The sequence below is a fragment of the Anticarsia gemmatalis genome, chromosome 24, assembly GCF_050436995.1.
Source record: "Anticarsia gemmatalis isolate Benzon Research Colony breed Stoneville strain chromosome 24, ilAntGemm2 primary, whole genome shotgun sequence".
NCBI classification, from domain to species: Eukaryota; Metazoa; Arthropoda; class Insecta; order Lepidoptera; family Erebidae; genus Anticarsia; species Anticarsia gemmatalis.
In genome coordinates this window covers 9795598-9808645 of record NC_134768.1, presented here as the reverse complement: position 1 = coordinate 9808645, position 13048 = coordinate 9795598, and the positions used below count along the sequence as shown (strand labels likewise).

General features: G+C 43.7%; 1 protein-coding gene across 9 annotated transcripts in view; it reads right to left on the bottom strand.

Annotated features, from left to right (window-relative positions):
• The window catches only part of Unc-115a (actin binding LIM protein Uncoordinated 115a), a 70626-nt gene that overhangs the window by 15173 nt on the left and 42405 nt on the right, over positions 1-13048 (bottom strand). For 7 of the 9 annotated variants that reach the window (XM_076130410.1, XM_076130408.1, XM_076130404.1 and 4 more), the window contains exons 2-3: positions 1862-2141; positions 683-888 (exon numbers count right to left, since the gene is read on the bottom strand). In XM_076130410.1, coding sequence (XP_075986525.1) covers positions 683-888; positions 1862-2141 — 486 coding nt within the window. The remainder of the gene's footprint in view (positions 1-682; positions 889-1861; positions 2142-13048) is intronic. The other 2 variants (XM_076130405.1, XM_076130409.1) reach the window with 1 other exon arrangement.

The following is a 13048-nucleotide window of genomic DNA, read 5'->3' as shown; positions in this document are numbered from 1 at the left end:
CGCGTGCTGACATCCACGTTATTACAGTAATACAAAAGTCATCATTTAAAAACAATTAATCAACACTCGTTCCTCAACGAAAACACAAGGTCGTGTAGGTATTTACTTAGTTATTAGGCAAAAGTGTTTGAATTTGTTTCATTAAATCGGTTAGTAAACAAGATGTTGGCGTGTCGTCAGTTGAGGAGCGATGGTATCAGAGCATGCATCGTGCAGAGGTGAGAGTGAACATGAAAGTTTGGCGTGACATGACGTTAGTACCGCGCGAGTTGACGCGACTCAATAGTGAACGTTACAGCAGTGCAGTTAGCGTTATTTACACATCAAGCAAAGATTCTTCACACACCAGGAAAAGAGTTTTTTTTTCCATCACAAATTATGACAGTGTTTAGAGACACGTCTGAGTCAAAGTATGAACAAGTGGGTCGTATTATTTAACAGCCCAGACGTCCATGCCCTCGGAGACGAGGCGGCACTCGGGTGTCCGCAAACACTGTTCTGTCTCTCCGCCTACTTTCAGCTCAACTCTACCTGTTCGTCGCAGCGCCACAGCCGGGGCCTACGAGCGTACAACAGATATTTCGTTGGTACAGTGTACAGGGTGAGAGGAGTCACCGTAGGCCTCAGCCGCGGCGCCGTGTCGTCATCGGCGGCGGTAGTCAGTAGGGAAGTGTGTGCATACCTAGTGCGGGCTCACCGTTCTGGTCGAGGGCGTGGGGCTGGCGCGGCGGCGAGGCGAGCGAGGCGGGCGAGGCGGGCGCGGGGGACGCGGGCGACGCGTGCGGCGGCGCGGCGCGCGCCGTCTGCCGCTGCGGCGCCGCCACGCAGCTGCTGCACACCACCTCCGCGCCCGTGTACGTCACCTTCTCGCCAGACGGGAACGCGCGTCTGGAACCAACATCGATACAACCGTAGCACGGTGGCTCTACCCGCTGCACCAGGCTCAGCGGCTCATAAATGTGCGGGTGCGCGCGTTTTCCCGATAAGTCCTAACATGTATAATACGATTACCCGAAACATGTTTTACAGTATTGCAGTGATCTATATGTTACCCGCAGGCCATAAGTAAATGCGTTAATTTCCGCTGCTAAGCTCTCAATATACGGATAACAGCGCTGACTCAAAGGCGACTGAGCAAAAATAATTGAGTACAAATCGTTATAATACTGAAAGGAAGTAATACCAGTCGTTATAACTATACAGTTCACGTGTATCCGTCTCATTCTATTGAAACGAGTTTGTCACATTAATTAGACAAGTTGGACGCTTGCCACAAACACAATTAATATCATTTGTATATTATGACTTGTACTTCCTTCACTATCTGTATTATACTTGTCAAATATAATGCAATAGTAAAACTTTAACATAAGAGACTGTGAACGGCTAAAGCGACGGTGTAATAAACACGATCAATCATAGTCATCTGACAGGCGATACAAAAGCTCGTGACGAATCCCTGTCACCGAGCATAGATATGATGAACCACTAATAGGTGTTATTCACTATTAGTTATGGAAAGCGTTTTGTAAAGGCGCTGATTGTCGTTGTCGAGTGAGTCACAGAACGTGATGATCTTGTGTGGTCCCGATATCGCGGATATAACTAGTAAACATTGTGTTGTCGATCAGCTGCGTGCGGCGCGCCGGCAGTTCACTGGTCATCGGTGCCAAGTGTCGCGACCAAACACGCGTACTACTACATTATATCTCTCTCGCACGAGGACTGTTTTTAAATACATCTTTCCGAATTTGAGATGAAGAACTTTCAACCCAACCAAAATGACTCAACCGAGTTACATGCGAGCAAGCAACGTATTCCCCTAGTAGAACATAATAGAGTAGAGATTGTGGAGACTGACTTGCAGCGTGCGCACGTGAAGCACTTCTGGTGGTAGGTGTTGCCGAGCGCGGAGACGACCTCGCCCTCGACGTACTGGTCGCAGGCGGCGCAGCGCGTGCCGAAGGCGCGCTGGTAGTCGTGCGGGCAGTAGTAGTGGCCGTCCTTGCAGAAGAAGCCGCCCTTGGCGAGCGACGCGGTGCACGTGCGGCACGTGAAGCACGCCGTGTGGAAGTACTTGTCCGACACGCGCAGCACCTCGCCGCTGCACTTGCCGCCGCACATCGCGCACACCACCTTGCCTGCAACCACACACACAATATGTATAATTAACAACTCAACTATCTTACTCACGGAAGACATCGTATAAAATGTTTATTTTCAGGTAAATATTACTCTTTCTATACATAATCTTAGTTTTCAATTAATTTCGTCGTTAAGTTTATTCAATGAGTATAATAAAATAGGTGTTAATGCCGGCCACGCATTTCACTCGGAGTATATCGGTGTGGTAATTTCCATGATATGGCCATAATTGTTAGTCAATTAATTAACCCGGCCGCTGCAGGCGCGTGGCGGCGGGCTGATGGCGGGCAGCGCGGGTGTGGACTCACATTAACATAACGACTGTGAACCGACGCACTCTGATCGACGCGACATTTAAATTAGGAACGATCAAATGCGATTAGTCGTATCGGAGCAGGCGACTAGGGTTGTCATCCACCGAAATAGTGATATTCCAAAATGAACAGTTAATAAATTAAAAATTATGTTGGGGATTTATTAAACCACCATATTCACTCATTTAAGCGATAGATTATTATTAATAATATTTATAAGGAAAGTAGGCAGGACCGTAATTTAGTGAATCATTTTCTATAGACTTTTAGGAACACTGCTGTTTATTCTTTTGAACATTTAAGATTATCAGTTCATCTTCAAGACACTGTTAAACTCAAGACAAAGAGACAATCCAGTTAGGTGGTATGAAGGAGAGCAGCCCTATGGAGGTCGTGATAAGGTCGCCGGTGGTCGTTAATGTGTTCCAATAAAAGTCGCGTTGTAAGACTGAGCATTAATGGCGGCGGGTCAACCGAGTGGCACGTGGGTCGCGTCGGTCGCGCGCCGCTACCAGCGCCCAGCGACTGATGCGACGGCACGCACCCGCCGCTCTCAGCCGTACCTACTGCATTATGTATCAACATGTACCATGCATATTTACAACTATCTGGGATATAATCTAGAGAATGAACTACGACATCAACGGGTTTTACTGCTCATAATTGATGAAATTTGCCTAACAGTCATGATTAATGCAAGTAAAAGATGCACATCCTTAGTATTCCTTAGTAGTAGATGCACATCGTTCCTTTACAATCATAACTGCTCCGTCCTGCATAGACTACCGCATGTCTATCTAGATATAGCAGATATACAGTTGAACACGATGCACAGTCGTCAGACAGGGTCGCTCCGAGCGTCCACGCTGAACGACTTCCGACACGTTGATGGAAACCATCCTAATTCGATCCAACCGGCGGTCGCTCCATCTGCTTAACTATCCACGTTAAGGTTAGTGTCCCCAGATAGACACATCCATCCTTTTTTCATTAAATCTTTTGTCGTTGAGAACTTTAATGTAATATTCTAAATACTGAGAGGTGATTAACATGGCTCTTGCCAGTATGTACTTTTTACAAGAGCTACTACACACTGGCCTTTGAAATTAGGTATCGCTTAGGGGGTCTTCTAATAATGAATTATTATTACATAGACCACTAATAAGATAAAACGTTATGTCTGCATCACTCCTCTTCCCCTCTGTGACTTCAATTTGCAACTCAAACAAAATCAAAAGGAAGTAAATGATGTAATTTCATACGGGCGTCCCCTCCGCGATCTTGGCAGTTAAGGCCCGCCTATACATATTTGCTAGTCGCTCTTCTGTCGCGATCTAATACAAATCATATAGACAACTTTCGCATGAAAAATAACAATCTCAGTGTTACGAGGGTATATAAACTAAAAATATAGAAATCAGTAACTTAAGTTGAAAAATAATTCCGCATCTATTGATCAAGGATTACACTAGGTACTATGTTTACTGGAGAAATCGAGTCCACACCATGCATTGGTATTTGGCAACGAGACCACTTTCCGTATGCGCTAGCAGTCAACTCGTGCTTGCATGCGGTCGATCTGTGCGTACCGACTGGCAATATAAAGTGGTTGATGCATTAGGGATAGTGTCAGTACGGTGGCCAGTGATCGGCAGTTGTTTGCACAGACCAGTCACGTAACTGTGTCAGTAGGAGCAGGCCGTGCACACCACACCGTACTGTTACTGTTACTGTAGTACACACAGGACACGCTGCAGGAGTACTGTAGTGCACTCGCGCTCACCGAGCTAATTAAATCAAACACGGGACGTGGACGTTGCGACACACGCGCACACACACATACACACACGCACAGGTCAAATATTTCATGGAGCGCGACCTTTTGTCCGACGCACGCCCTGGAATTCAGGTTGCGGCATCTAAAATTATTTGTGTTTTTACAGTATGTACAGAAGTAGCTCTTAAAATAATTTCAGGCGTTTTCAAATACAACCATTAAGTACTGAAATTCCTCCACATTTTTAATAAACTGTCGGTAAACTGCTGGTTACAGTAGAATACAATTGATCAAAATCGAAACGATAATGAACAAGAGTTTATATAAATAAATAAAGTTTCATAAAAAGAGTAACACGATAACATTCTAATGTGTGACAAAAAAGAACACGCTCGCAGCCCTTTTACAGATTAAGCGATACAGAGACGTAACGACACGGGGTGTTCCAGACGTGTATCAGAATAAACAAGGGAGCTTAACAAAGCAGGGGTCAGTGGAGCGCCGCACACCATTACACTTTAATTTGAACACCGTCTATATCTGTGTGTGTGCTTCCAACGAAATAGTGCGATACTCGTGAGACATGACAAATGACAATGACATGAACTCGCGTTGAGTTGTGGCCGAAAGTCACGATACTTAGTCTGAACTGACACTAAATGAGAATTATAACGCAATTACTCAATATTATATAATATAGCATTTGAATTATTACATATTAATATACAATATTTATTTCAGCCTTATAGGGATTATGCATATTTCCAGCAAAGACGTTTTGGGCAACACCTCGATACGTTAAGGTAAACACCGTTGAGGACGGCACGGAAAGATCTTTTCAGACGGTGCGCTCATCGTTTTGAGGTAAGATGAAACGAAGTGCTGAATGTATCAGATAATATCTGTAAAGCGATGCGTTCACGCGTGAGCTGATCGTCCCATATAGGTATGTGCGCGAGAGAATTGGACGTGGGACGGTAGACATGCAAATGATGTCATATCACTACTGTATGTGGCACAAGGATCTATGCAGTAGGTGTTCACGAATATGATGCTCGTCTCCGTTTACGTAATCATTGTTATTACTCAATATTTAATTTGGCAACACTACACGCTCCTAATACGTGGCTGTCTTCCAACGCTCCTGGCATTAAGATCAATCAATTTGTCCAAAATGTTTAAGCGGAGGCTTGTTCAGGTGTGCAACGTATAAACATGTAACATCATGTAGTCGTGATGCCGCCAGCTGCGCTCAGCTGCGCTCGGCTGCAGCACGACATGTGCAGCGCGTTACAGTCGCTCGTGCGCACACCCTGCACGCCTGCACACGAGTACTTACGCCACAGACCACACTGTACAATAAGCACAACAGTTCAATACACAGATACCATCTATGTATCGCATGTGTGGAAACTATGGAGCTTCCGTTGCGAGAATATGTAATGAATAAATACCTCGTGATTGTTGATATTCATTATTCGACTATACTCGGTATGATATAAAAAAATATGACCACAAGCGAAACATGGAGTCTTGAACTACCGTGTAACCGCACCAGATCATCAGATCTAACGATGACAACTACAATATAAAAAACTAAATAACCGAATAGAATTATAGAATTACCTAACAGCAAGCAGTACATATTAGTGTCATTACATTAAATAGACGCGAAGCGAACATATCCGCATACATCGCGTTCCAAGATCCCATTAGGTAGTAAAATGTGGTGCAACGTCGCCACGTTTAGTCAAAACGTTTAACTGGAATGGCGTAGAGGCGCGTGAGATAGTTTGGGCAGCGGCGCTAAATATAGCGGTGTTTGGCAGCGAGCCACCGCTGGAATACCATACGAGCCGCAGAGGGACGCGCTATTGAGATAGGTTATCACATCACATACTTGGCCACCTCCAGTATGCGCACACTTTGAGTTTGAACATCCTTTCGCAACTTCAGCATTGGACTCGAGGCTGCAATGAGACGCGAACCACTTGGATTTGGACATTAATAACAGAAGTAGTTAGAGATATTTAATAGCTTCAAAGTAAGTGCTATTGGTTGAGCTCTCTTTTCTCCTTTCGGGATCTTCTTTCGTATGACTTACTGGTAGTCTGTCCAGTATCCCATGTTCGCCAAGAGAGTCGTCATCACTTTCTGTACAGAGGAGTTTGATAAATGCAACTAATGCCAGCCTTACTATCTAGGATTATTCACAAAGACAAAGACGCCAGTTTCCTGTGATGTTAGTTCCAAATGTGTGCGCTAATTCGCGCTGGAATGCGGCACCGCGCTACTGTGCGAGTGGGAGCGACCGTGTGGCGGCCGAGGCGCGCCTATGTTCTGATTAACCTTAATAACTTAATGTACCTCGTGATCACCTATTGTTCTGTACCCAATAACCATTACTTCTTTGTCATCACAAATACCGACGCGACGCGACGCGGCGCCCAGACAACCATCATAGATTCTGATCAGACAATAAACCTCTCAATGGCCGATGAAAGTTACATAAGGAAGTAACAAAAAGTTAATTGATCGGTACATTCGGTACGTTCACAAGTTACACTGGAGGCACGTAAATTGCTCAATGGTGAGTATATTGGTGTGATGTGTAATAAAACACGTCGGTGAGATGAGCGGATTGTGTAATTGAATGAGATGGCCGCGCCGATAGCGGGCGGCTCCGCACTAGCCGGCAGGCGCCGCAGTAGGCGGACCACGAATTAGCGCACCACATACTCAATTGCCCTGACTTTACACCAGCGAAATAAATAAATATAAGTGACGAACGTCTATCTTCACTAAAATTGAACTATTGGCCATCCCGTTTATGTGTCATAAGATCAGACGCTGAGAGACGTAGTCTATCACTAGTCGATGACATGAGATGTCCAACTAGTTTACTTTACTTTGCCAAATTGTTCCTTCAGTGGGTGTTAGATCTGATAATTTCTATCTGAATTCGCACATGCTAAGTTTCTGTTCTTCTAACAAAATACGTATGTAAATGTTGTTACAACAAACAAACCGATATACTTAGACTTCCTGTGTGCGTACATAGTGATGTAACAGTACAAAAACTCGTCTATGGCGCACGGTGGAGCACTGTGGAGCACTGTGGAGCGCGGTGATGGCGTGAGTCAGCGCACAAAAAGCTCGCGCGCGGCGGCCCGCAGGTGAACACACTAAATAAATACAATTACTCCGGGTAACGCCCTCGACTACACAACACTCCATATAAAAACTATTTATAAATTGTGCCCAATTCTACAATGATTAGACCACACCGAAGTTGGACAGAAACAGGTACCTAGCTACGCTTGCTTTTCCCTTTGTAAAGTACAAACTTATCGTCGCAATGGCATCGACTGCAATAAATGCAGACGTGCTTCATGATAATGTGATCCATACACAACGTTTTGATCCTGGGTTCTGTAAAATGTCCAATGTTGTTATTCCGAAACTTGTTACGTTATACGATGGTAACAAAAGTCAAACACTAACAGTGCATCTTATTCTATGAGTGATCTCTCGGCAACAGGTAGCGTGTAGGAACAGCTGCAGCACACTCCACACACGGTCACATAACAACCGAGTTCAAATAAATGAGTCTTCTGAACGAAAGTCTGAGTCGTGTGGGATTTGCACACCTACATCAATTTGCCAAACTAATCTAATGTGTTATGTAATGAGTCTGTAGATTGTGGAAGAAATACAGCAATTTGAGCCCAGCGCATCATTTTCAAAAAGAAAATCTGACAATATACAGAAAAACTAGCAAACAAAAGATTTTCTTTTGTCTATGAATAATACAGTTTCCGGAATAATACAAGTCACGAGTAGGGACCGAGAAATGAATCGATTTCACATAACTCCAGTTGGATGCGTGATCCCTTGCTCAGTGTACACGACACCCGCGGGAAACGAGCTTGTACTTCTATTCTCGTTCAGATATCACGCCTACATACCGAGCATACGGACTCACGAATGTTCCAACCATACTGACTACTAAAACAAATGTAAATAACGCACATTAGTAGTTTATAAAAATGAATAACGCACACGACGCGCTAGATGATTTATAATTTAAAAACAAGTTGACGTGTATGAGGCTATTAATTACCATCGTATACAAGGTGTTGATAAATTAACGCGCCTTACGTTTTACGAACTGTGCGCAAGTTTCAGAGGGGACGGAATATATTGCGACTGGTCTGTTGAAAGAGACAAATGAAGGAAATTAAGAACTATTCATTATTGCCTACAGGTTGCTAAACAGCTGCAAAAAGTGACTCCCAGTAGCCATGCAAGCACGGCGAAAGCGTTTGTTACCTTTGAGTACAGGAATATTTACATAGACCTGCGGGAAAATAGTCGCATTTTGCAAGATATCAGTATCTGCTAACGTCTCTCCGTATATTACACGTAAGTTTTGAAGAACAGTTCAGATTGTCTGTTGTGTTTACAACAGATATGCTAAAAATGATAATGTTTAAATTAGAACAACTGTATTACAATGCTAGTATCTGGACAAGAATGTGTGACGACTGACGTGTAATTTGCAGTGATTAATTAACAACACACAATCGGCACGTTGTCGAGCACGCGGTGCGAGCGGCCCGGCGCGGCGACGCTGGCGGGCGAGGCGGGAGTGGTGGGCAATATTGCAGCACCACGCGGGGCTCAGGGGACTCGTAGCGAGCTCGTCACCGACGCAATCCCCCGGAGACGCTCACACCACGCGCCTCTAGTGTCCCAACACTCATAGCGTAAATAAATAGTACAAGGATACGATGAATACACCGAACAAGACCATATATTGTTGTATTGTTGCATTATTTGACGTTTCTAGCTCACGCATCACATCAATGTGTCAATTATAATCGAACAATAGCAATTCATTTTGGAGATGGGTCCTTTTGGGCAATTGTAGGGTTGCCGTACCTTTGAACCAGCGAACAATCAAACATACAGATAAGCCTCGAGTGTATCGAGCAAGACAGTAGCGTGCTGTGCTAACTACATCAACACATAGCCGCAGCCGGTATCTCAATCAGAATCTAAATACAGAGATATACGTCGATATCGTGGGCAGAATCCGCGTCTGTCTGATGCCGACATCCTGTTGTAATTGTTCGCAGAACCCGAGGGCAACAGGCTTCAGGCTCACTCACTAATTGTTCCTGTGGCTTAGAACTACAAAGCTTTCTCTCGCTCAATTCTGTTACTGCAATCAAACATTCGAGAAAATCCCAATATAGCGTTGTATTTACCATATACGATCACGCCATGTGATTGCGGGAATGAAACGTTTCGTTACGCGCCACAAATTCTAATATGGCGACATTAGTCACAAGCAGTCGCTTATTACGAAATATCAGACCGAAGAGAGCTGGATTTTATTTAAACCACCAGCTGTATAGAGCGATCATCTCTTTTGTGCAACTTATTTTTATGACAAAAAAGATTTTTGTTAAGGTTTATGTTTTTGCAGTCAGCCAGTCAGTATGGAAGAGGAAACTTACATTTATGATAATCTTTGTATTTATTTCAACGGCTTCTGTAAGTCGCGCGCTTGTGTTAAGAATATCTGATACAAACGGGGAAAACGATTTTGGAAAAGTTCTACTACCATACGACACCGATAGAAATAAAACGAAGCAGGAAAAGCGACGAGACAATATCACCTAGATCACTTCCAAGAATCAGGGTTCTAGCATTTCAAGGATAAATAAGAATATTTTGTGAGATTTCAATTTTAGAAATTCCCAAGTTGGACTGAGTCAGCGTTGGAACAAAGATGTTTATCAATGTGATGGTCGCGTTAGCTAGTTAATTACCGGTGGTCGTCGTCCTCCGCTCTCGGGTCTTGACGCACTCATTACTGAACTCATCAGCTCAAATGATACGCCGCCGGCTTTTTGTTCACCAACATTATACAGCGCACGATCAACTCGAATTACTATCATTTGCAATATTATACACAATAGAAATCGAATAGAATTGCGTTGTTGTTACATTTGTACCGACGTTACTATAATAGCTCAAGATATCACTCAAATAGAACTAACGTATTTGGAAGATGGCTAAAATTAAGAATATTCATTTTTATAATAATGGTGGGCAATGAATGAGTGTACTCTTATAATGATCATGGAAGCTATTACTTGTAAATGAAGAATATCTAGTAAGAATAAGATGAAAGTACATTTCAGTTACAGTAGTAAGATCGTTCGCAGGCCGCAGCGCGCAGGTGCACTTCGTATTAAACAAATTGATTGGTCTCGCACGTCACTCCGACGCAGTTTTGTACAGATTGTTTATTTAGCGCACTCTGCAGCCGACACTGGCGAGACAAAACATTGACGTGGCGCTCAAACTCGAGCGGCTAGGTATATCTAATCTGTTATTATAGACTTGACAATAAATTTAAGCAAAGCGAAAAAGAAATAGCCATTAACGGCAAAATGTTCTGTTTCAGAAATACTATACATAAATTACGAGGTAGACTAAACAAAATACGTGTTTTGTTGTCGGTGCAAGAGACTGACGTGTATATGGAGGTATCGGCGGTGAGCTGGTGGTGAGCGACAGTGCACGGCGCGCGGTCGTGACGCGGCGTCAGATGTGATGGGAGCACAATTACCAGCGCCTACTTCTGTTGCCGCTCACGATCACTACCACGGAGGTGCACTTTCTCTCCAGGCGGGCACGATTACCGCTCATCTTCTGACATCCACGGTTCAACACACCACCATGAAGTACACCCACGTCCGTCTCACCGACAGATAACCACCAGACACGATCACGGATCCTACTTACTTTTACATCTAAGTGATCTTACGTAAAATATTGAAGAAATGCCCGTCACCCGAAGACGTATGAACATGATGACGATGTCATTTGTTTAAATCTAAAGACCATTAAAAAGTGATCTAGCTGTGGCCATTACATTAGTGACTGGCTATTAGTTACTTCCGGGATCCTTTGGCACTTTCTTTTGCGATTTCTCCAAACAATATCATGACGATTAAAGCTGGCTAGTCAATAATGCGTGACACCGGCATTAGCTACAGTTCACGCGCAAATTCGTGTTATTACTAACAAATGAGCGTTGCATTCTTGGCGTTCTAAAACTCAACCAAATGTATTTTGTAATTTCATGAGTATTATTGAACATTGTGATATAAGCGTGTTGTATGGTGAAGTATGGCGGGTTCAATCGTCGGTCGTGGATCACGTCGCCTCACTCTCGGCAGATGTTCGTGACAAATCGTCATGTCAATCAATCTGCCTTCCACGGAGACCGCTACGAGCGTACTTGATTTTGTGGGTTTCTTTGTGGTTTACAATCAATTTATAAGTTCATTTTGTTTTTCTTTCAAGCAAAACTGATGCGGTCATCTTCTTATTATATCATAGGAAATATTGCTAAACTTAGTTTAGCTCCTGATTCAGAGCATCTGTGAGCACAACTGGCTCGTGAGAGGGTCTACAATTCTTTGTATGAACATAATAAGTATGACGTGTTCCTTTGTGCGTATATTTGTGTGAGATCGGTCATACTCGTGGCTGTGCTGCGCGTGTCCCACTCGCCCAATTCCCACAAGTAGGGCGCAGATGTTCCCCACAATACTTCACTATCAGTTGGAATTAACCAAATTAAACATAGTTCAAGGAACACTCCGCCTCGTCCGCCTACGAGTATTCACTCAATCAATTAAAGCATTTTTGTTCGTCGTTAATCGAATACCAGATGGAATTCTCACATTCTTAAGTGTTGATTCTTTAATCATTACTGTAATTTATTGAATTAAATATAAATTATATGTAATCAGCTATAACATAATTAGGCAGAGGTTTAATGAATGACCGATATAAATATTAGTTTTAAGAATGTTATTCAATAAGTATGTTCAGTGTACATAAACAAGGCGGTATCGTAGATAAGCGCGTGGCCGCTGTTCACCCACTGATCTATATTGATCGTGCAAACATCGCGGTGTCAAGAGCGACGTCAGGAGTGACTAGTGAGCAGTGAGTAGTGAGTAGTGGTACAATGTTACACTACAAACTGCATGCATGTGCGAGCGCTGATAAGATAACACGCGACACTACGGACACTGCGGCGCGCTCGAACATCGTACTATCGTTATAAATCAGGGCTACCCCTCTGATACAGGGCAGCTGATAACGATCTTGGCAAACTCCACAAAGCTTTATTATAGGGCTAGTGTGGATCAGAGACATGCTTTCTATCGTGTATGGCACATCTCGTCTGTGCGGGGGTGGGCTTATAATAATGTGACAAAAGGACAAGGATGGTGATGGCCCGAATCTGTATAAAGCCACGATTCTAATTATAGGTTCCCCGTCTGTACCTCGCGTCTTTTGCAATATAACTATATTAATATAGCTTATGCAGGGGAGACATGCAATGTCTATCAGTATGTACCCTTGGCACCGTTGTAGTGCTGATATCGGTAGTCATTGAGACAATACCTGAGCGCATGGGGTTCGCGGCAACCTCAGGGAGCCCCGGCGGCCCCTATCGCAGGATGAGAATAATTTGTGCGCGGCCTCGCTCCCACATTTATTACACACGCGTAATGAGCGCAGCACTGACACACTGACGCTGACTCCGCATGTGCCAAATACTTCATCTCAATAGATATCGTTAACTACCATCCAGCAAGTGGCAACATCAACACAGCAATATTCATTAGATATCACCTGCTGCTAGAACAACAGCTCAGTAGATAAATAAATGAAAGTTGCCAGGGGATTATTTCCTAGCAACTTTGGTACAAAG